This window comes from Filicampus tigris, chromosome 14, assembly GCF_054856515.1.
Source record: "Filicampus tigris isolate MCC_2025a chromosome 14, RoL_Ftig_1.0, whole genome shotgun sequence".
NCBI classification, from domain to species: Eukaryota; Metazoa; Chordata; class Actinopteri; order Syngnathiformes; family Syngnathidae; genus Filicampus; species Filicampus tigris.
In genome coordinates, this window is record NC_141230.1 from 18471859 (window position 1) to 18497454 (window position 25596).

At 41.9% G+C, this 25596-nt stretch overlaps 1 protein-coding gene and 1 long non-coding RNA gene across 3 annotated transcripts; one reads left to right on the plus strand and one right to left on the minus strand.

Moving 5' to 3' along the window:
• The first annotated feature begins 234 nt into the window (after positions 1-234).
• On the plus strand, positions 235-25475 carry csrnp3 (cysteine-serine-rich nuclear protein 3). 2 transcript variants are annotated; one of them, XM_086050803.1, is made up of 7 exons: positions 235-450; positions 1094-1134; positions 12144-12263; positions 15444-15612; positions 18703-18962; positions 19747-20043; positions 21700-25475. In XM_086050803.1, exons 3-7 carry the CDS (start codon positions 12258-12260, stop codon positions 22702-22704), a joined length of 1737 nt encoding a protein of 578 aa, XP_085906929.1. In that variant the 5' UTR covers positions 235-450; positions 1094-1134; positions 12144-12257; the 3' UTR covers positions 22705-25475. The 2 variants fall into 2 exon arrangements, with proteins under 2 accessions (XP_085906929.1, XP_085906930.1); XM_086050804.1 differs by lacking the exon at positions 12144-12263.
• LOC147136669 (uncharacterized) lies at positions 16151-20614 on the minus strand. The gene is made up of 4 exons (XR_015089465.1): positions 20521-20614; positions 19902-20015; positions 19752-19824; positions 16151-18926 (listed from the first exon to the last, which is right to left on the minus strand). It is a non-coding gene; the product is annotated as an uncharacterized LOC147136669 (long non-coding RNA).
• Positions 25476-25596: the final 121 nt, after the last annotated feature.

A 25596-nucleotide genomic window follows, 5' to 3' on the forward strand; every position in this document is an offset into this window, starting at 1 on the left:
GTAAAAGAAAAGTCTCGAGAAAAAGACATACTCAAAATTAACGTATAGATACCGGAAAAAAATACTTTCCGGAGAAACAGTAACGCAGTATTTGTTCTATATTTCTCACGTGCAAAGGTTTGCGCCGGTGCACACCAAACGCGTGCAAAAGAGCTCTGCGGCTGATTCCTGGTGTTTGAGCTCTGATTGGACGGCGGAAGTCACGTTGGCCCGGGAGCCTGTCAGTCTGACGCCGCACCATTGTTCCCCGGCAGCCGGAAGGAAGGCTGCTGCTGCTGCAGCCGCTGAAAAGGCACCGGAGCGCGCGTCTACCGGAGCGGTTCGTCAACCGACCCCCGCCCCGGCTTGAATGATCCCACCGCAGCGGAGGCTCAGCATGCATGGAGGACACCGCATGGAACTGAGGGAGGGGCGTTGATTTAATTGACTGGCTGCACAGCGACATGAATGGTGAGCGGAGCCCGGACTAAACACAATTAGCCTTTAAGTTAGTTGCACATTGACTGCTTGGTCTTTGCATGTGACATTTAGTGCGAAGGTCTTAAATTATGAGACTGTTTTTTTTTTGTTTTTTTTTTTGCTGCGCAGCTTGTTAGATTACATGACATTTGTCCAAACTCTGCTAAGAGTCTGTCCCCAAAATTGCAGCCACATTTTTCTTTGTCTTGCCTGAACTGTGCATCATTTTGCTTCCTCTGCACAATAGAAGTGCCAGTGTTACATCGCTACCCCCTCCCGCTCCCCGCTGCCCCCCCCCCCCGAACCCCCCGCCCCATAATTATGGAGGGGGAGTGCACATGTGTGCCACCCTGGCTACTGCTTGACATAAGACTGATGCAAGACCAGCTTCCTGAAATGAGTCTGGATCCCTGCAGAGTCCACTGCAGCACAGGAAGTCTAACACCCCCACGCCCACCTCACCCACCCCACCTCACCTCACCACTATCCATCTCTCTTATCTCTCTTATTAGTGCCAAAGTTTTCTAGCGTGGTTTCCTCTTTATTTCGGTGTCTTACATCAGGTCGCCTTCTTTCTGTTATGCAACCCGCTGCAGAAGCTAATGACCCCCCCCCCCCCCTTTATGCTCCACAGGACAGAAGCAGGCAGCTGCAGTGTAATATCCTTTTCTAAAGGTAAGATTGCATTGTTATGAGGCTGAATTAGTGATTACATGTGCATGCACACACACTCAACTGTTGCTACGCTGCCTCAAAAGACCCTGTGGGTAACACATGATGTGATGTTGATGCAGTGTAAAGTCAACACAGACATCTGCACCAGTCTCGCTGGATTATGCCACAGAGACGCCTCTGATATCACTCTCATTAAAAGACTACTCTTTAGAATATTTATTGTGAGCTTGATATGCCGGGCTTGTTCTTGAATCAAACATCAGTGACATGAAAACGTTGCTGAGTGATTTTTTTTTGGGGGGGGGGGGGTGAGGCGTTAAAAGGCAAGCAGCTGTTTAAGATGTTTGCCTATTGAGATGATTATTATATTAAAGATATCTCTTTTAGAGAAGTAAAAAAAAAAATGCTGGGTTGTTTTCCTAGCCCACTCGCTGAGTAGCTGTGGAGAGCAGATTGGGTTACTTTTACTCAAGGTTGGGTTAATTAATTGGACTCGGCAGATTTGGTTGAAGATGTTATTTGAGCAAGTTGGAGAGCTGAAGCTGGTGGCCATTTTGGACAGTTTTGGTGTGTGCTGAAGTTGAAGTAAATTTGATGTGTCAATCGAAGAATACATTGGTGGTGGCTGGATGGCTCAATGGGTAACCCCACTGACTTTGGACAGGGACATGGGGTTCAAATCCTGGTCAATTGGGTTACGAGGAAAGATCCTGCAACTAGCGACCCTGTAACCAAACACTGAGTAGCCCCTTCATTGATTAAAAAAATAAAGAGATGATTTTTTTTTCTTCTTACAAAAAAAACGGGGAAAATCCAAAATATGAAAAAATACTGATTATAATCCATGAATATGAAAATTGGCGGGTGAACTTCAATTATGCAAGGGTTAAATGTAGTTTCAAGTTGTAATGTCAACATTCACCACTAGATGGCAGACATACTTTAGGTGTGCTTACAATGGGTCATATACTATACACCATGAGTAGGCCTAATATTTTTGGTGGATTTGAAATAATATGCCTGACAATCATAGTACCTCAATAATATTAAAATGTGAGTGGGTGGATTTTTGTGAAAACAGAAATGTACAACAGTGCTTGCACTTAATGTTTGTTCAGTTCAGCAAGAGAGCCCTTTGCACTGGGGAAAAAAATAATTGGAAAACGTATCAAAAATGAAATATATTAAGATCAGGCATTTTGCACATAAGAACACATTTTGTCCACATTCAAAACATCAATTTTGTCATATCTGATTAGGAAGCGAGTGGTCCTACATGGCCCCCCAGTAGCACTGATGAAAAAATTGTGGCCCCCTCCAGCATTCAAGTTGCCCATCCGTGCTTTATGGCATAAGCTTATTCCCAGCCACTGCCAGTCCCAAACCTGGAAAAAATGGCTAGGTTGCATCAGGATGGGCATTCGGTGCGAAAATTGTGCCAAACATAACATGTGAGTGACTCGCTGTGGTCACCCCTGACCAGGTTGAATTGCTTCTTTGTCTTCTAAGAAAAAAATGGTAATAAACTTAGTATTACTGTATCGTACGAGGAATTCTTAATGAATTCTCATAAATTCAATTTAACTCCCATGAAAAGTTTCTAACTTTTAAAATTCTTGGTGAAAACGCTTTTTTTTTTCTAGCCCTAATCATCATCCAGCTCAACTTTCTATTTTTCATCAACCCTCTTTTGTTCTTTGCCGGGACAAAACTGAACAAAATCCCAACTGTTTCTGTGGCATCAAGTGCTGAAAGGTGAGGTGGTGTGTGTGAGTGTGTGAGTGTGTGGATGTGTGGGGGTGTGTGTGTGTGTGTGTGTTTCGGTACTTGTGGATTGGTGAGGACTGCAGTATGATTGCACACCTACTCAAAAACGACTCTTGTCAATGGGGGCTCCTGAAATTAGGCCGAAAAACCCACTAATAACTCCTAAACAGAAATTCTGCAAGGGGATTTTGTGCATTTCATTTCATGTTACCCATTAGAATAGGGACAGATGCTACAAAATAGGTAATTGAAATTACAACTCTGTAATGCACAACAATATCACAGCATTTTTAGCTAATGCTAATTTCCAATGCCCATCCGAAGAAGGGTTTTTAGACAAAATGGCATAAAAAAAACAAAAAAACACTTAAAACTTTTGCCTTTGACATGATAGCAGCCAAGTTGCACCTAAGGTGGATGTGGCTGCAAAGTGTCTCACAGACCCATTTTCAGAGAGACTTATAAAAGATTCACTTGGTTAATTTTACTTGTCATGGGTGCACACCAGGCAAGCACTCCAGAGACGCAAGTATTTGTATACAAGCACTTTACAGAGGCAATTTTCCATAATTTGTCCACCAGGACTTTGACACATGAATAAGATCTACTTACCGTATGTAAAACGGCATCCTTCGGCAGTAAAATGTTAACTGCATAAACAGATGGCTGAAGCTTAGTGAAAGTTATCCATTAAACTTAGCCGGGAAGGTGTCATAAACGAACACTTTTTTTGTTAGACATTTTTTTTAATTATTATTTTGGACAGCGCCCAATCTGCCCATTTTAGGTACCTGATGGTGAAGTGGGTCACTCGTCTGACTTCTGTGCAGTCGGCGTGGGTTGAGTTGCCACTCAGTGAGTGCGAGTGGCAATTGTTGTCCGTTTCTCTATACGTGCACTGTGATTGACTGGCGATCAGTCCAGGGTGTAGTTTGCCTTTTGAGCAGACAGCTGGTATTGGCTCCAGCTCCCCGTGACCCTGAACAAGGCAAGTGTTAGCGAAAATGGATTGATAGATGAAGGGATGTCTTAGGTCAGACTACTGAGCCACAAGACCCGCTTACAGTGTCACTTTAAAGCAAAACAAGATTTTTTTTTAAATAGCTAAGATCAACATTATTTTTTGAATGTGTACATTTGGATGTAATTTCAAATGGGGGGCGGGGGGGGATCATTTTTTAGTGCAATTGTATCACATAGCAGGTGTACTCAAATAAAAATGCTAAAAGGGTCACAAGAATGTTTTGCAGTCTGTCCAAAATAATTTATTGAGTTTAGTAACGTCATGTGATAACTGAATAAAACAATAACAAAAATATAAACTAAACTAAAATATAAATCAAATATTGTTTCCATTGCGAAGTACATTAAAATGAACAGTGGAATCAAATAAAACATGGCCCTTACTTCCTGCTTTGTCTTCTTCTTTTAAATTTACAGTGTAAAACAGTAGGAGTGCCGTCACCTGGTGGGCAACAATGGAATCACACCCAAACGAAAGCGGCCTATGGCAAAATAGTTGCGCATATTGTGATTTCAAAGCACTGTAGTGCATCTGAATTGTGAGTGGTAAACATGCATTTAAACATTTACTAATCAATGTGACAAATTACAAATAAAAAAAAAAAAACATAAGTGAATTAAATCAGTGTCTATGGGAAAATGAGCCCAAAATACGGTATTTTCCAATGAGTGTTTTTACATCCATTAAACCAAAAATTCACATTCAGACCATGATAGAGGTTATATATAAATGATAAGGCTTGTCTGCGCAATGTGAACACCCCCAATCCCACAGCCTCCCCAGCCTGCGCGCGAGATGAAAGCATCCCCGTCTCCATGAAATGCTTTGGCAGCTCTGTTTCTGCCAGCCAGCCTGCTTTTTGTGAACTTTGCGATAACATGGGAAAATACAGTCATAAATAAGAAATAGAACCATGAATAATGTAGTCGAGCATTGTGATTGACGTGATGGCTGAGGGTTCCTGATTAGGGCTGCATGTGGTTGTGACTAGAATTAGAGCAAATCAAAAACCCGAGTCCGACTGCGGGACTGGTTTTCCGCGCTAGCTGCCTTGTGATCGCTCCTTGTTTGTACATCAGGCGAAATTCTGTTCTTCCCAACGCATGGCTGTAATCCAAAGCCACACTGGTGGTCATTTTTGCTCTTTAGTTGTGTACATAACACACAGCCACGCTTCCTCTCCTTTATTGTTCTAAGTGGAGGATGAACAGATCAATGGTTCCCAGCACTGTGTAGCGTAGCTGCAGGAAGGAGGCTGCGGCTCCTCTGCCCGTGAGTGCTGAGCAGCACACTCGCACCCGCGCACCACTACCCCCACCCCTCCCTTTCATGTGCCGAGCAGATCTGTCTGCAGCCTCAGGCCAGTGCAAGTGAACAAATGTACAGCGAGCATGTGAAGTCTCATTTGCATAAATCCGTAGATGTCGCCGCAGCTCCATAACTGGATTCCTTTGTGTGTAATTGCAGAATGGATGTGTGTCGTTTGCGTTTGCAGAGCTCGACTGAGATTGAAAACGACGACGTGTGACAACTTTGCTTAATTATTTGCTCAGTTACACCATCGGATCGTGATCACACTGCAGGGATGAAACTGCCCGCTACACACATTTTCTCAGGCACGAGTGCTTCGTACATGGCATGAGAAATTGAAAACGGCAACTGGTAAAGTATACAGTAACGGTATGATGCTAATTTATGATGATGATCATTTTGGGGTCTACACCATATGTGGTCCAAATTTCCTTTTTGAAAAACATATCGCCGTGTAGCAAGACTGTATGTGTCCGATGTGCTAACGCAGCCGCGCCACACGATGGAAAGGTTTTCCTTTTTAGTTTAAAAGAACTTAATTTAACCTCCAGAATCCCTCGCCGTACACTGGCCAATGGCAAAACGTGATTTTTCGCTTTTGGTAAAGTTTTAAATCCATCTGTCTTTTGTCGTACCAGCTAGCTAGCGCTAAGCTAACCTCTGAGGGTTCATCTCTCCAGTTTAACGTCCAAGTTCCAAACTCCCATCGTGTTAGGATGGCGTCCGAGGCCAACAGCGAAGTGTTGATACACTGCCTGGATGGGCTTTGACTGATTACCTACCAGTTTAATTTAATGCTCATTCGACTGGCTAAACATTCACGTACATGCACAAACACTTTCGGGTGTAGAGCACGTTCACGGGCGTATATTAGCGCGCTTCCACGCTGCGCCACCCCCACATATGTAAAAGATTACACGGCTCCTTTTGGTGCGCGCAAATTTTGGCCACCCAGTGACGGAGAAGACAATCACATCTCCTCAGTTAACTGCATTTTTCATTGAGGATAAAGATTATATGCCTGCGACTATTGTTATATCTGCCTGCGTGTGTTATTCCGCCGTGTGCTCAAATATATGTTGCAGTCATAACACCATGACACAATGCTATTCATTAGCACGTCTATGGTGTTTTGTATAGTTTGTTAGCATTAAGCTAAGCTGACCTTTCTAAGGTGGTTGTTTTAAATTCACAACATAATTTTCTTTGTATCGTATCTTTAAAAACTTGAGGTCGCTCTTATCTGAAGGCACCACTTTAAACTAATTCAGATGGCGTAAATAAGATGCACCATTCCTAGATGTGATGCTAATTTATGCAGATGAAGACTAACTCACCTCTCACTAACACCCATGCCATTTATTTTAAGGACAAGCCTCGACAAAACAGCATTGACGAACGTATGAGCAGTGTGTGTGTTTTTGGTGTGAGGGGAGCGTCCTACATTGACATCATCTGTTGCGGCGTAATCATCTCGGCCTCAGCGGAGTCCAGCTGAGACCTACCTTCTCTCTCTATATCTCTCGATCAGTTTGTACGCCGCGCTCTCTCTCTATCGCCTCTTCCAAGGCTCCCTTTTTACGGCCGAACGCAACACAGGTGATGGATGAGGTCGAACGGAACCCCGGGCTGGCTCTTTTGTGGTTTCAGGGTTTTGTCTTCAAGGCGCCGCAATTCTATCAGCCAGTTCCATTGGGATGCAACCTCGGTTTCTCGTATGTGTATGGGAATGAAAAAGTGTTAAAAGCTAAAAAAAAAAAAAAAAAAAAAAAAAAAAAGCTGCTGTAGCGTGTCGCTGTGTAAAAACATGTTTATGATGTGGTAGAATGACATACTTGGATGTTAGGGCTGTGAATTGCACAGTAACTCACAAAACTGGCTTTATATTACATCATATTTTGGCTAGCATTGTAACAGTAGCACGGTACAGTGCAAGAATCAGGTACCATAGAATAATCCATGTACAATAGATAATGTCTGCGTAAATAAGGGAGAAAAAAATAACTACAAATAGCCTTCTTGCACATTCGGCCTTCATTGTAAATAATTTGGTCATATCATTAATTTCATTAACCAAGGTTGCAAAAGATCGTAATGCTAATTTTGATTAGCGACGTATTAATTTAACTATTTATTGTTGTGGTTTGGCAGTGGTGTACAGCAGGACTACATCTTATTGAGTTGTCTTATCTCAGTCCCGTAAATTCAATCAGTTCTCGTAAGATGGTGCAATTTTACCTAATGTTGTAACCAGTAGACTAATATGATTTGAACTAGGGATGGGCAACTTAAATGATGGGGGTGGGGGTCACATTTTTTCATTAGCGCCACTGGGGCTAAACCAGATGTGTGACAAAAAAGCCATTTTAAACATGGACAAAATATGTGCCGGCCTGGGAATACAAAACATTTGCGTATAATTGACGGCCATTGAAATGCATTGGGAGTGAGGTGGGGGGTGGGGGCCTCCAGTATGAAAAAAATCAGGGGTTGGCTCCCCCGCCAAAATAAAATTAAAATAATAATGTAAACACTTTTTTTTTTTCAATAATCTGTGAACAGAAATACCGGTACACAAAAAGTAAAAAACAAAAAAACTAATATTACAACTAATAAAAACTAGAGTTAGCTAAACAAAGCATTTTCCCCCAAGAAGTAAAACAAATAAAAACTAACAAACCCGCTATGAAAACTAATTAAAACCAACCAAATTGTTCTTTTTTTAAAAATTGACCAAGGGGCCACTCAGAGTGTATGTGACCCACAGTTGACCATCCCTGATTTGGACCAAGAGCACATTTTAAGTCTCTCTTGAAAGGTTGACGAGGCCCTACAGTTGGCCTTTAGTGTTTTAATTGTGGGTGTCAGTTCACCTGTTCCCGGGCTCAGCAATAACAGCGTGTTGAGGCTAAGCTCTTTTGATGTACACTACACTTTGCCCACCGCAAAATGAAATGCTGCCTGACAAGGAGCCACAATGCTGAGATGGGTTGCTCAGATGAATCATGAAAATATTTTTTCCTTTAAAGATATTCTCTCATCGAGATGCTCCACACAAACCTTGGAGGCATAAAACTCCCTTGGGAGCATGTTTAGATCATCCATTTGCTGACGGCGAGTAACTGAAAACTTAGGACATACAGTGCTTAAATGTGTTTTGACCAACTGTCATAAAGTAACCATCCAGCAGAATGAAGTGCTTTAATGTGAACTCTGTGGAATGCTGTTTAAGCATGTATTCGATATCCTTGATGTCACTCTTTGTCCTCAATAGTAAGACAAGTGCAGCAGTAGAAAGACAAGTTACAAAAACATTCTTGTTACAAAAGAATTCTTGATGTTTTTTTTTTTTTTTGGGAGGGCCTGGAACGAATTGGTGGTGTTTCCATTCATTTCAATGGGGAATGATAATTTGATCATGTAACATATTAAACTAATCTCTCAAAGAATCACTTTATTTATCATTAACACCATTTTTCATTTAAAAAGCTGATCTGGAGTTGAATTCAAGTGATCTTCATTTGCTTTGTTTGGACAGCATTCCAATGATGTTTTGCAATGCACCTTTTATCCAGCACAGTGGGAGGTGGCCAACTGTTTTGCATATGACCTCAATATTATTATGACTATACAAGCACATTTATTCTTAAAGCTCGTTTGCGTATGATTGCCGTCGTCGTCGTTTTTTTAAGGAAAAGCAAATGTAGGTCAGCGCATGGTGAAGCAAATGCATGGCATCCCTCCAGTGTTTGCATCTTATGTAATAGGACAGAATATAAATGCGATACTCAGACAGACAGACCGTGCACAAGGTGCCTTCCAGGGACAAATTGAAGTGAAATTGACCAGACAACCGGAGAATAGTTGATTAGGATTTGATATACGTTTCATTGCAGTTGCAAAACCTTAATTATTGACACTCTGGATGCATCAAAAATATTTTAAAGGACGCTAGCAGTAAGACATATCAAACTATAGAATTCCATAGATTCAGAAGGAACGAGTCCCTGTTGCCCGACACGAGTTTTCAATAAAGACAAGTAGCGTAACGATTGTTATATTACGTGTATTGTATTGTTTAAGCATGCGTTCGCTGGGAATTTCCAATACTATTTCCTATATTGAATTCCCATTAGGGGGAAACAGACAAAAGGAAGAAGCGTTTTAATGCGAGCAAAGCCAGTGATAACTGTTGTATGGAAGAGTCAGTGTTGATTTACATCAACAGCTGAACAACAGTGAGCGCCGTCTTATTTTGCCTGCTGCACTTCTCTCATTAGCCTGACTTGCTCTTTGCTCTTTGTGATGCAGCCGTGTAATCTTGGAGCGCTCAGCGGTGCGCTTCCTCTGGCCTCGTTTTCAAACTGCATATTTAAAAGGGGACGTTTCAACGGGGTGGGCAGGGAGGACCATTTATGAAAAAAAAAAACCAAAACAAAAAAAACAACCCAAAACAAATTAGGTGAATAAAATACAATTTCTGCTACTATAAAGGACACAACATGGGGAATAAAAAGTAGTGAGACATCAAACTGTCCGTTTCACCTACAAGAACACATATGGAGGCATAGTTGAAAAAGCTTCTACTTGCCTGGGGAGTGTGTTTGTGGCATTTGGAAAACTGGGCCCACCACATCATGAAAATAAAATTTTTAATGATGATAATAAACCGACTTCCAAGCAACTGTCAAACTAAACCGAATACAAGGAGAATTACCCATTCGGTATTAACAACCACATGGCTTTGCCTTAGTGAAGTCCGGTTAGCGAAATGCTAACAAACAACGCAAAATTCCATAGACAGGCTAACATATAGCACTTTAAGATTCGGGATATTTGAACACAAAGTGTGGAGTAACACATACAGACCGATAATACAACAATACTCACAGGCATATATTTTTTATCCTCTGCAAAGAACGACTAATATTACAGGTAAAGACAAGCTCTGGGTCGCCAAGGCGTGCAGACCAGAAGGAGCAGCACAATGTCCATTGAATGGGAGCAGACACTGTTAATTCTTTACGTTCCATTTAATGGTGTCATTAATGTGTTTTTATAAAGAAAAAACACATTACAAAAATTACAGGGTTTTTTTGTGAGGCTGGCGCGGATGAAAGGCATTTCCCTCCGTTCAATAAACAGCTGAAAAGTGGCTCTCCTTTTTACAGTCTCCTCTTCATTTGGTTTAACTCGTCTCTTCAATGCATAATTACATTTTCAAATGCACTTCGAAATTGCACGCAAATGCTGTCTCTGAGATGTGTTAAGCAAAAAAAAAAAAAAGAAATGAAATGATAGCAAGAAAAATGTGTACAAACACTCAGATGCCCTTCTCTTAGCCTTCACACAGCAAACGTCAGCACATCAGTCGTATATAGGATATCCGGTAACACTGAAGAACCAGCAGCTTTGCTTCACTTTCGAACAATATTCTTTGTTGATCAGTCCAGCTGTGACTTTACTGTTTGTCTACTCTCGACGCTCCCACCAGCGTGCTCTCTGGCCTCAGCGGCCAGCTGTTTTCTGACAAAAAGCACTAAAAGCTCACTACCTGCCCCACATCAAAACGACACGGTTAGTGGCTGCCTGGTGAGCAGTGTGCAGAATTTAGCCATTAACGTGCCAGACGGTTCCCTTGGGAGTAAGATGGAGCAAAAACAGAGATAATGAGAGCCAATATTGGTTTTTAATCACGATGCCGTTATTGACATTAGCAGACACAGCATTAACCACCTGTATGAACCTTCGGGGCTTTACAACATGTGCTGTTTTAGATCAAAATGAAATCTGATGTGTTAAAATGCTTTACGTATGGCATAATCAAGCATTTTGCAGGGGATATTATTATGAATTTCAGAGCAAGATAATTGTTTTTCATGACTGTAAACCGGCTAGAGGCAAACCGCTCCGGGCTTGAAGTTTTAGGGACGACACGACTGTTATGTAGGCTACGCTAAAATAAGCTAAGCTAAGGCTAAGCATGTAGGCTGCTTGGATGAACTGGTCCGTGGCTGAAAAAAGATTGGGGACCACTGGTTTTAGGTATGAATTGCTGTCAGAGCTTTTTTGGGGTTTTTTTTACATTGTTTTAGACTGTCCCGTTTTTCACTACAGATATCTACCACTCAGTTGCAGACATTTTTTTTTTTTTAATCAACCATCTTGTGGCTTGTATAGGCAATCCCAAACTATTTTGGGTAGGTATCAATTACTTAAAATTAATGACGTAATAAAAAGGCCCTAAAAAGCATACACGCTTATTTTTGAAATGCTTACTTAACGGAGATCCTGTGAGATTTTTTTTTCTTGCGTCATGACGTTTTGGAGTTCTTGCGCGTGCCGTTCGAATGCAGAGGATCCATAATAATATTTCTATCAGTATTTTTTTAACCCTCTTCCTTCCCCTTTGCAATCCAGCCCGAGTACACCTCCTCATCAGTTTCTCTGACAGTCCCCCGACGCCCCCCCATACCTCTGCCTCCTGCTGCCCCCACCCCCCTCCACCACTGCGAGCCCCTACCCACACGCCCTCCCTTTCCCATCTACCATGTTGGTAAAAATATCTGCAGACAGCAGGAGAGGAGGCACGCTCTCTCTCTCTCTCTACTGCTCGCTCTCAGACAATCCACCCATGTGACTTCTCAGGCTGACTATGCCTCAGCTCCATTCAGCCTCCTTGCCTACCAGCCGGCTGCCGCTAATGAGCCTTTGTGTGGCAGGGAGAGCAACACTATGACAAAGAGGGAGCTAAAGTGTGAAAGATTGTCTTATCGCTTCTTGTAATAAAGCATACAGTATCGACAGTCTCATTTTTCAGGCTGCGTCCCCCTCTCTTTGTCTCTCTCTCTCTCTTTTTTTTTTTAAAACCTCATGCTGATGGACCTCTGGGGCCGCTGCAAGTCAGTGGACTGAGACAAAATGGGAAGCTCTTCATCCATCATGTGTGAATTGCCGCATTAATGGTTGTGTAGCGGTCCTGCTGTGAGAAGAGGTGAAAGGAGTCAGAGTCCGCCAGTGGATGCAGGTCAGTGGTTCCCCCGAGGGCCGGCCGGCCGGCGCCGGAGGGAGTTGCCGTGATGCTGCATGCGTGTTTGCCTGTTGTCATCTCATTGCTGTGCGCTTGTCTTTATGAATCACGAGGAGAACAGAAATGTGTGTGTAATATCAACGAGTGATGGTTGATTTGAGGATAGGAGACGCTGTTCAGGCTTTGAGGCTTTTTTTTCTTTTCAATATGATTTCAATTCCGGTCATATAGTGAGAGTAAGGAGTAACAACGGTTTGCAATCAGTGCCTCATTCATATGATTCAGATTCATATCTTATAATTCAGACGTTGAGTTGAGCTACTGTGTGTCGTGTATTGTTATTAATATGTATGTAAACTGTTTGCGTGCATAGATTAAATATACATGCTAACACAGCTCTGGAAAAAAAAAAAATCAGATGCTAAGAAAAAAAAAAAACACTGGCTCTTTTTGGGTGTTTTGACAATTTCCCCCCCTCTATTTTCTTCAAATAAATGCTCAAAATTACATTACATTTCTTCTATTTGAAAGTATTCTCAGTAATTTGTGGATTAACGCATGCTAATTTGTGTCTATCTACACACACAAAAAAAGAGAGAAACTGTCAATGTTGCAGTGTTCTAGTCATTTTTGTCTAGATATATACATGCATACTGTACGTATATTTTGTAATATATTACTGTATATAGCTTCAGCTGTAAGATGTGACAACAAAAATGTCAGGAAAAGCCTACTAGAACTTGAAATGGTAGCGGGTGTGTGTCGACTCGCATATAACATGAGTTTGAATGTAATTGGTTAATTCTAAACACAGCCACATCCCCAGTTATAAGAGGGTGTGTACACTTGTGCAACAACAATCTAATTTAATACATGTGCATTTCTTTACACACACATATGTAGACATGGGCGTATATACACTATGTCTATTGCTGGTATGTATGCATGTGACTGGACACTGTCACATGGGAAAGCACTAGTTGTGAGGATACACTGGAATCTCCATGGAAACCACTTTTTAATATCAAAGCCTAATGCAGCCACAGCAGAGAGCTAAAGCGTACACATATGTTGCTAACAATGCTGTCTAATTCGGAACCTTTTGCAAGCTGCCCACGCTATTTCTGCTGGAAATTTCCACAACAAGAAGTTAAGCATGAATGTTTGATTGCGACGTATGTGCGAAGGATCAAACATTTGAGAATTCAAGTGATTTGGATGTGCACTTTCCATTCCGTGCATTTGAATTCAGAAAATGGAAGTGACGTGACCCTCGCCTTTACTTTCAAATGCTGGATTGCGCACCTCTGTTTTAGGTAGTGATGGCTAATCCACAAGGACAAGGCTGGAGTTGGTTGTGGCACCCCCGCAGTTACAGAAAAGAAAGAAGAAGGAAAAAAAAAAAAAAAAAAAAAATCCATAACCCCCGGGGAACAATGAGCCTCTCTTTCTGGCAGCGGTGGTTCGCCTATCTGGGCTGCACCTCTTCTTCGCATCTCTTCTCTCAGGCAGCATGTCTCCCAGGAAGCATTTGCATCTGTAATGACTCGATAGCAGAGCCCCAGATGAAACGCGGCGGCCCGTCTGTGAATGAAACTCCCCCACAAGCTGCTCTGACAGATAGACAGGATGAGGCTCGCTGAAGATGCCGGCCCTTCTTGCTGTTTCCGAGGCGGGAAGCCGCGGAGCTGCCAGTCATTGCATGCACAAAAGCGGCAGTGCTGTTAACGCCCGACGTTATCAGGAACTCTGATTTGTTCGAGCGAGGACCATAAACAAATTCGGCTCGACCGAAAGGATCCGCAACGTTTGCCTTGGTGTTTATTGACGTTTTCACCAAGCGGCACAGTTCAATTGCCGTGAGCATGGTGCATAACTTATCCAATCATATTGTCAGAGGTTGAGTGATGCCAAAACAACTGATGTGTATCGTATCGTTTTGGTACTGATGCGGTACAGCAATGGAACTAGAAACAATGCACTCAAAATGCTGCATGTCTACTTTGTTGTCTTCTTCTTCATTAACTTCCTCAGGGGACGCTGCGTTGAGTGATTAAATTGCAAAGTAACCGGAGGTGGATAGAGTAGCCAAAGATTTCACTCAAGAAAGACGGTTACTTTTGGATAATATGACTCAAGTAAAAGTAAAAAGTTGTGTTAACACCTTCTGGTGCCTTCGATGAAGAAAAAAAGATGTCGGAGAAAGCCTCCCAGAACATCTGAATTGGATTTGGGGTCAATCGGAGGCACTTAAGATAGAGGCACGTGTGTGGTGACTCACGTTTAACATCTTTGAATGTTATTGGTTCATTCTGAACACAGCCAAATCCCAGTTAATGGTGTGCACACTTGGGCAATCAATCACATTGAAGAAGTTTATTTTTACTTTCACACTTGAAAGGTGTTACATTTATATGTATTTATTTTTATTTGTTATTTTATGTTTTCAATTCCTTGAAATCATTATTTGCTTCAAGTAATAAATCCAACTTAATTATTTGAATTTTGGACCACTTGCAATAATTGTTTGACAGAGATCAAATATTAGGTGTGACGGATTACTTCAATTTTTTTTTTTGTTCATCCTGTGTTTAATCTTTTCCTGTGATTTATTTATTTATAATGATATCAATTGGTCTCATTTTTTATAATCACAAAAAACTGGCATTTGAATAGGGGTGTGCAGACTTTTCATGTCCACTGTATACTACTCAGTTGGCTAATTAATTTATTTGATAACTCCATTCATTCTGGACCTATTCTGCATACTATTACTATTTAGTATAAACAACATACTAAATATTCATAGCACATATTAAAATGAGCATTTCCATTGGCATAAATGTTGGTCAAGCCTCCTTTTTTTTTTCTCTTCTTGAGCCACACAATAAATGAAGCCAAATGAACTTCCTCTACATCAGATCGAGAATGTAATTAGCGGCTTTCGCTGGCCATCCCTGCTCCTTTGTGCCAAGGTGATCAATTGCCGGGGGAGCGCCAGGCAGAGCGGCAGGAGAGCTGGAGGTGTGCGGGGGGAGCGGGGGGTGGGTTGTTGCGGGGAGGGGTGTGTGTTTGTGGATACGTATGTGGTGCTAATTGAGTGCATTGAGGATTACAGAAGCCTCCTAAACTGGATATTAAATAATACGTGGCCCCTCCGCTGTCTTTGTGTTTCAGGTGCAGATGTGTCAGGCCATGAGCGGAATACTGAAGAGGAAATTCGAGGAGGTGGAAGCCTCCTCCTCCCCGTGCTCTTCCTTAAGGGAATCTGATGATGAGGTATCCTGCAGCGAGAGCGGGGACAGCAGCGACAGCGTCAACCCATCCGCCTCTGGCCCTTTCACCCGTGAGTGTCAGTCACCGTGCACCGAGTTGCTAATAAACCGCGTAATGGGAGCGGGAAAAGGAATGTTGTCATTTCATTAGGGAGGAGGAAACAAAGGAGGTCATTTTAATCAAGACGGAACTAAGGGTGTTATTCCAATGCTGTGCGGCAGAGCTGGTTTTTGTAGGCGGCAGAGTGCTATGAATGCACAGTCATAGGCGTGCAGAGGAGAGGCTAAGTGATGCTGAGAGACCGCTGGTGTAATAGAAAGGCGGCATGCGCAGGCAGCTTCCCTTATTAGGAATAGCATCAGCATGCCAGCCCAGCCAGATGAATGAGATGATGACGTCTCAAACTGTGCCGTGCATGAACCCTGTAACCCCCTTTCGAAGGACGGATTCACATAATACAATCTATATATATATATATATATATATATATATATTTGTCACATATACACACACACACACATACAGAAAGCTCCTTACAATGCACGTTGGGGTCCTTCCAAGTCCAGCATCCTGAGGCTGTACACAAAGCGGGAAGAGGGGGGCAAATGGACAAGTGAGCGTCATGACCACTGTCCAGGACGAAACAACAGGCCTCCAAGAATACATCAAGATGACGGCCCCCAGGGACAACCGGCTTAGTGAGTGCCCCAGGCAACAGAAGCCGAGTAAGGAGAAGGAGCCAGATGGACTGTCATGGAAAGACAAGCCCCTGAATCAGCGGGCGGGGCCCGGTCACGTGACGCTGTCCGCACTACAGCGGAGCTGTTTCCCCCTCATTTCACGGAGGAGTGTCTAGCGTGAATTTATAGCGAGGCGCGAGTCCACCTTGTCCGTAGTCTGTAAATGCTTTGGAGTTGACAAGACTGACGTCGGTGGGAATAACATTGTTAGCCAAAACGGTCACCGTGAAGAGCAATTCTGTTGCACCACGAGCCATATGGATTACGAGGATAACTTGGCGAGCGCAAGCACGCTAAACAAAAGCTTAAGCACACACACTCAGAAAACAGTCGCCGAGTTGAACCAACAAATACAGTATAAACGCACGCACGCACGCACTCACGCACACACACGCACTCAGTACTTTAGCGAGCAAGTCAAACGTGACATCCTGGATGATCGGTTAACATTCAGTTTACACGCTTTTGGTCCGCATCATTCATAACTAGCCTGTATTCCCCAGACATGTAGCTCAAACTACAACGGTTTATTGGTGTGATGCCAGCATACACCCAAACATGAATAAAGTCACAAGTTTACATACCACAGCGATGAATGAGTGGGAAAATGTCTGTAAATTGGAGTTTTGTTATTCAACTTTATTCTGAATACGTTGGCCAATGTATGAGAAATGGGTGTTGTCATGACGACGTCTTTTTTTTTTTTTTTCCTCTCGCTGGGTGACACTTCGTCACACGTCACATATCAAATACATTTATTTCCCATTCTGATTGCTCTAGTTAACACCCTTTTCTCCTTCTGATTGCTCTAGTAGTTGGCAGTGGTACGCCAGTACCTACTGCAGCTCAAAATGTCACATCATTATGGAATAACAGCACAGACATTTAAATGACATAAATATTCCCAAAAATCAATCTAAGTCTATACGTAATTTTTTGTTTTTTATTGTTAAATATTGTCACAGAATATCATTATGTTTTGCAGAAGCTGTATTTAGCAATCTAAAAGAGATGTCAAAACGCTGTCTATCCACAATTGGTCTGTGAAGCAAGTGCAGATTTAAAATCATTTTTTTGTAGAATATCGTCAAATTATCGTTTTTTTTAAAAAAGATATATATTTTTTTTGCCCCTATCGCCCACCCCTACATCAGATGCACATGCAGGTGTACCTAATATTGTGGTTGGTGAGGGGAGAGCTAACATAAGGAGAGGAGTGCGTCGCTGAGGTCTGAGCGCGGCTTCTGTCAACTGCAGCTGCCAGCGGACGCGGGCTCGCAAAGGCTGACCTTCTGTCGGTTGTCATGTGGTTGCAGCGCCATGTGATGGAGGGAAGATCCAAAGATTCACTCGCAAAACATTCAGGCGCACTTAGAATGTGCCTGTAACATCTGCTAAAACAAGCTCATTAGCATTTGTTTTCCTGGGGATGCAAAGTGGGCGGGGTCTCTCGCTCACAGTGGAGCATTGCTATCCCGCGTGGAGAATTTTAATGTCTGATAAGGGGAATGGGACTATTCTGAAGGGGTACTCCAACTCAGGGCCAGCCGGGGGATTATTTGTACTCTAGTGTTGCCTTCCTCCTCCTCATAGTTTTTGGAAGTAACACAGAACTAGGATGATGGGTTTTTTTTCACAACACAGTCATGCAAAGCTCCTAATATGAAGAAGCGTTTCTCATATTTCACGCTTTGAGGGACAATTTTCTCAGCAAATCTATGCCCCACATTTCATGACTTCAACCCACCAGGATGGAGCCTGAGGCTTGCGACCTGAGTGCCTCCTTCTTGTAATGTTTTTTTTTTTTTTAACCGTATAATGCTGTACCTTATAAAAACACATCGTAATGACCTAATCAAATACAATGATAACATGTAAACACTGTTTGTGCTGCTCCTTCTTTTGTGTGTGCCTTGGCCACCTGGGGGCAGTATAACACAGGCATACACTCTTAAAACTGCTGGGTCAAAAGAAACCCTAAATGGGTCAAATAACATGCTGAGTTATTTATACCCAGCATATTGGGTTGAGGGTTTGACCCAGCATGGTTGGTCATAATGACCAATGTTACATAAAATTTTCTTCAAGTTTAGGTAAAAGTAAGCCAATCTTGAAATCCACAGCTAACTAGTGGAGTGGGTTCGGAAACTAACGCAGCATTTTTGAGTGTATACGGATATACAGACACGTCATTGAGCTGTACTCATATTAGTCGTGGTCTGTACTGTAGTGTAGGCAGATGAAAGATTTACTTGGTTGTTTCATTTCACACTTGTTGGGTGGGTAGGCGCTTCAGATACTCAATTATTTGTATACAAGCCATTAACAAGTCAATTTTTCATATCTTGCCATAACATGACATAAACGTGCACTTGACATTTGTAACGGCATGATTTTAACCCTGCGTTTTTCCTCAACAGCCGGTTCCATCCTGAAACGAGAGAAGCGGCTGTGCACGAGGAGGGTGCACTTTGAGAAGGTGACCGTGTACTACTTCAGTAGGAGGCAGGGCTTCACCAGCGTGCCCAGCCAGGGCGGCAGCACGTTGGGCATGTCCAACAGACACAGCTGGGTCAGGCAGTACTCCCTTGGCGAGTTTGCCATGGAGCAGGAGAGGATCCACAGGGACATGCTGAGGGACCACCTCAAGGAGGAGAAATTCAACTCCATCAAACTCAAGGTGAACTACAGCTCATTCATTCCTCAATTGGATTCTTTGGACTAATGAGAGTCACACTTTTCAACTGATTTGCTTTAAAAAATTGGCTATACACTGACTGGAAACAACATTAAGTGCATATCGGTCCCGCCATGTTTTGGGGGGAACAAATAATTTTGGTCTAACGCTGGTTTATATTGTAATTCCACTGTCGATCACTAGATGGCGGCAAACTTATTTCATTTGAGACGGCGTACATTGAAAGAAGAACAATGGAACAAGATATATTTCAACACAGCCTAGTTTTAGTTGAAAATTATTGAATGTCATCCGACTGTAATCCTGCTTTTTATGCCTACAAAAAGTGACGGCTGAAGATTCATTTTATAATGTACAACTTGTCCATTATTAACATGAGATATAAGTTACGTTTTTTAGTTTGTAAAGACAGGATTTGGTTACTTTAAACACGGATTGGTACTTTGTTACACTGTTTATGCAATATTTTTGCCTTATCCATTGCACTTGCTCTCTCGCGATATATTGTGTGTATTTCAATGTGTTTGTACTATTTCAAAAGTGCCCATTTATGGCACTTAATTTTTTAAGGTCTTTAAACACAATCCTTAAAAAATTAAGTGCTGTAAATGTTCTAAAACATGCCTCGAGAGTATTTAATTAGGGTATTTGTATACTGTTTGTTTAAATTTGTCAAATTACAGACAAGATGGGAACATACCAATAGTCCCCGATTTGTTGAGAAAAAAAAAAATACAATTAATCACTATTCCCTCCTGCTTTCTAGCTTACCAAGAACGGAACAGTCGAGTCCGACGAGGCCAACACTCTCACTGCCGAGGACATTTCAGACGATGACATCGACCTGGACAACACAGAGGTGGATGAGTACTTCTTCCTGCAACCACTCACCACCAAAAAGCGACGGGCACTGCTCCGTACCTCTGGGGTCAAAAAGATTGACGTGGAAGAGAAACATGAACTTCGGGCCATCCGGATGTCCAGAGAGGACTGCGGATGCGACTGCAGAGTCTTCTGTGAGCCGGAGACCTGCGCCTGCAGCAATGCGGGGATCAAGTGCCAGGTAAGAGCTTGTTGAAGGAATGTATCCTCAATTTATGTTTGTTTTTTTTTTTAATCTAAAATAATTGTATTATATTAACTTTTGCAACACTTTGAGCTCACATGACTTTATTAGAATTGGAGGCACAAACCCGGTTTTGCTGTTTCGAAGACAATACAACTTACCATATAGTATTGATTTATGTAACAAATGAGCACTTTAGCAAATGTGAACAATTTCTCCCCAAAAAAACAGGCTTTAAGCTGTTTAATGACACTCCAAGTTGAAGTTTAGTGTCAAACCATAGCTAAAACTAGGAGAATTGCACGTTGTGCATTTAAAACAACGACATAGATCGGCCTTTAGCTGCTATCTTGATGCTAATGCTAACACAGAGGGGAACACAATGAGAAAAGCACATATAACCCTTTACGCAACTAATATTTAAACTCAAACTTTTCGGCAACACTTTTAGACATTAATTAGAACAGTACTCACAATAATACTGTCTTTTCTTGAGGCTCGTCAATGAGTTGAGACGAGCTGATGTTTATACTGTGCAAACGTCTGTATACAGTTTTTCCGTCTGTTTGTCCTATACTGCCCCCTGGGGTCCAAGACGGGCAGAAGCACAACGGCCATTTACAGCACTAGTAATATTTATGAATTAAGGGACAGGGTTCAGCAACGGGTGGATATTTTTTCTGTAACCCCATAAATTAAAACACATAGTAAATTCCATATAGGGCAAGCCTTTATTGGTCAAACTTAACTGTTTCAATGCCAACCATTTAAAAAAAATTAAAAAAGAGAAACTCTTGAGTGCCAGCAAAGTTAGAGCATTCTGACGGATATTTCAAGGCTCACAGAATATTGTTTTATGACTTGAAACCACCAAATGAAATACTCCCTTCTGTCATCACACACAAAAATTTTTGTTTCTACCTCATTACGTTTTTCAATAATCAGCAGTAAAACATGGTTTGGTTTCACCCAAATCACCTATTTTGGATACAGAAAACAATCTTTTTGTAAAAAGATAAATGTCATGCCCAACAGTGACTTTGATTTTTCCTCTATAAAACACCAACAACGATTAAATTGTGCTTTTGATTGCAAAATAATGTATTTACAGTGAATCACCAGTGTAACAAACTTTACATTTGACAAACTTTTCAAACTATTTGCACATGATTTAGTAATAGTTGTAGTAGTATTTAGTAGTGTGCGTGCGTCCATGTGTGCCATGCATGTGTGTTTGTGCTTGCATACGTGTGTGTATTTATATAAATTATGTCTTCGTGTCCTCTTCTAAATTTAAATAATCACTGTCGTCTTTTCTGTCTTCTGACATTCTGGAGTAGATGTAATGTTACAAACACTTGGATCAATCACAAGATGCTTGATCAAACCAAAGTTGATCAAGAGTTTTACTTCACTGCAACTGACATCAATGGCGCTCCTCGTTAGGATTGCTGTTGACACCATTTCACCTCATGTACTAATAAAAAAAATTGCCATTTTTTAAAATCAGCGTCAAAAATATGTTTGGGGATACTTAAAGCTATCTCTGATTCAATCAGAAAAAAACACAAGTTAAAAACAGGGCATCAGAGTATTGTTGCTTTTCAATTCTTGCAATGTAGCCCATGACAGGAAATGCTTTGTTCCCTCTAGGTGGACCGCATGTCATTTCCATGTGGCTGCACAAAAGAAGGCTGCAGCAATTCGAGCGGCAGAGTGGAGTTTAACCCCATCCGCGTTCGGACCCATTTCCTGCACACCATAATGAAGCTGGAGCTGGAGAAGAGTCGCGAGCAGGAGCAAGCCTCCCCCACAAACGGTTACCATGGCAATGAGGCAGTCAGTTCAAACCCTCTGGTTCAGTCTCAGCACAGGTTGGACTACGCTTTGCCCGACGCCGTTCCCCAAAGCGCCGGCGTGCACCTGCAGACGGCCGGCGAGATGGACGAGCCGCTGGAGGACGAGGAAGAGGATGAGGAGGAGGACGAGGACGACGAGGAAGAGGACAACGAAGACGAGGAGGACAGCAGCAGCGTTTTCAGCGGGCTGTCGGACTCCAGCACTCAGAGTTTAGCCAACAGCGAGTCGGAGGACGAGGAAGACGAAGACGAGGACGAGGACAGGTCGGAGGATTTGTGTCACACAGAGGTGGTCCCCTTGGCCTCGGTGCTGTGTTACGGCGACGACGACAACCACGTGAACGGGAACGCTTATTTAATGAACCCCACCTCGGCCGAGTACTATCAGCTGGCGAATTCTGGCCCCGCCCCCAGTGGCCCGAGCGGTCAATCGGGCGAACCCTACGGGGAAGCCTTAGCATTCCAAGAGCCAATCGGCGGCACCCAAACCCAGGGCGCCTTCCCCAATCAGCCAGTGGAACAATACTCTACGAATTTTAACTTGGGCGGAAGCGCACCGGTGGCCGCTTTGAGCCACTACGCCCACGACAACGACAAGCAGCTGCCATCGAAAGCGGACTTTGTGGATCCGCCTGAGAACCAGTTTCACAACTATCTGAACAATAATGGCCACGCTCCGTTCGGCGCTCACGGCTCATGCGCGACAGTCGAGCCGCCTCAGCAGTCTAACGTTAACGGACACCCCGACTTGAACTTACTTGCAACGAGTACCAAGAATCTGTCTTTACCAGCCGTGTAGAAGGTGCCACGTTTGCATCTTGACTTGCGAAGGTTGAATCGAGGCTACTGACCTTTTCTTGTTTGTTGAAGACGTTTCGCCTTTAATCTGAAAGGCTTCTAAATTTTCAGTGTGGCGTCTCCCGGGGAGAAGTGCACTGACCTTGCAGCAAGCAGGCTGCCTTTGAACGTCGGCGAAGCGGCTTCTTCAGGTTCAGTTTACAGACTTGTAAACAATGAACAACCAGTGCTTACTTTCTCATGTCATGTAAAAAGACATGCTGTCAGGGTTGAGGGTTTTTGCGGCGGTGGCAAAATCGGAGGACCCAAACGAAGTGTAGGAGTCTCAAAAGTCTTTAGTCACAAAAAAAAAAGAAAACAAGTTGTGAGAAGGAACCAAAGTACTAAACGGACAAAGTCCAGTGAGAACGACATACAAAGTAACAAACTAAAATTAGTCATTTGTTGTTATTGTTTTCAAGTTATGTAAGGTCATCTTCCCATCTCATTTTTAAGCAATAAATCTGTATTAAAATAAATAATATTAGACTAATTAATTAATCAATTAATTATAAATGTTTTGGTCTTACAGGTTAGGCTTACACTAAAATAAAGGCAAATGGACCATGAATTAATATGAAAGACAGTATATTCACGTCCTTCAGTTTAGCGTTGCTAGCTTCAAAATTATTTTTGATTTGCAAACTTTAAAGGGAAGTCAACCCCTCAAAATTCTTTGCAATAAAATGTTCTATGCGCTTTCACTAGTCTAAACTTGACATTCGGATTAATATTGTTTGTGGAATTTGAGTTAAACAGCAAAATCCACCCATTTTTAGCCATCTCAGCGGGCGGCCATTTTGTCACTTCTGTCGACTGAAAATGACATCACAGTTGCTCAGGGCTCAGGTAGCGACCAATCACGGCTCACCTGTTTCCTGACGCTGAGCCACGATTGTGATGTTGATTTGAATTAGATTAATCGTTTAACCCTGTTGCTCTCTAAAGCGGTGAACTGAGACAACCCTCTCCATAAAGTTTGTCAACAACACCCTATTGTTACCACCCCCATAGAAGCCGGTAATAAATAAGGAGACTCTACATCTAAAATGTTGGATTCAAAAAGCCATTTGGATTAAAGGTGAACCGTTTTTAACAAACCAAAGTTCTCGATTCAATCTTGATTACTTGGTGACTTGACTGAGATTCTACAACGGGCATCTTTCCTTTGTTTTTTTGTTGTTTTTTTTAAGGAGCGCATTGCATTCATGGCCTTTTGCATTGTCCGAACTTGAATTTCAAAGCAGATCACAGCACCGTGGCCCATTTTCATCGCCGACGTCACGGGTTTCATCGTAGGAATGTTTCCGAGGCCTCACATAAGACAACATCAACGCGGATCGAGGCTCAATTATGTCACGCTGTGCAATGTTATCTTGTAATTTCAGATGTAAAGTTCTAGTTTTGAGCAAATATTGTACTGTAGATGGAACTTTTATATGTCTATCGTGTGTGTCAAAATGTGTGCAAAAAGGATTACCGTCAAGTTTATTTATTGTTTAGGAAGTATACGTACAGTATATATTGTTAAAGTTTTGATAATACGCATGCTCTTTTGGGAATTGCAGCAGTATTTAAGGGGAACAAAAAAAAAGCTATTGTTTTATACAAAACAAAAAAAAAATGTGCTTGTTTTTTCCTTACTATGATATGCTTTTCTATGGTTAGAAAAGCATGAAAAAGCCTGAGTTCTCAGTTGTCATTGGTCAAATTGTAATCTTTGGGACAAAAGTGGTGGTGGTTCATCGGATGCCGCGTTTTATTTCTTTTTTAATCGATACTTGAATGGTGAAAAAGTAAAGAGTCGCCGCATTAAAGTGTTTCATTAATACAGGGATATTAATTATATAGCACTTTGAACTGTCTCCAAAAAGCTCAGATTTAAATTCATGCTGAACACAAAGTAACCGCTAAATATTTATCTCGATTGATGTGATGTCTTTTCCGGTTCAAGATTTTGTTTCTGATTTGAACGCAGTACAAACATTTCTGTCTGGTTGTTTAAATGATTGAGGTTTATTTATGTTGATCCATTAAAGGAGGTTGTTGTGTGCAATAGTTAGAGTATCGACTAAAGCTATTCCACTAATTCTGTTTCCTCTTATAATTGCCATTACATTAAAAATGGATGACAATCACAGCTTGATATTTGATGATCATAACAATTGAGTCATTGAAAATGACTAAGCGGTGGAATTGCAAAATAAGCACTTCTTAAAAATCACAAGTGAAATGAAGTACTCAGCTGCTAATGTAGGATTTTTTACAATTATTTTTAGTGGTTGTGTTAAGTTTGGACCTTGTGTATGTGTGTGTGTGTGTGTGTGTGTGTGTGTGCACACTGCTTTCAGGCAATGGAGGGAATCAATAGTGCTCATTTATTTTGCCAAAGCATACAGTACAGTGTGAGGGCGAGATGTTGCATCCAGTCAAGAATTCAACCCCCCACCCCCGTATTTATGAATGATATATTGAAACGTGTATTTATTGTGGTAAGTCAGTATTGAGTAAATTGCTTCAGTATTTTAAAATCGTCAATTTTTCAATGCTGATTGTGAGTTGTAAAAGCTTCATGTGCCTGATTTCTTTTTCATTTGGGGATTTTGTGAAATGCATATGTTTTGCACAAAGTGATACTTTTTTTTTTCAATGTGTTTGATTTTTATCTTGTAGATAGAATTTGCTTAGTTTTAATTTTTACATGGTTTGGAAATAAATGTCATTTGGTCTTGATGTAACGTTTGTTCCAAAATGAATGTCATGTTAGTTTACGGCGCCCCCTTGCGTCCAGATGATCTCATTGATCACCCTCAACTTCATTTACAGAACGTCTTCATTTATTTAGTTCACTGAA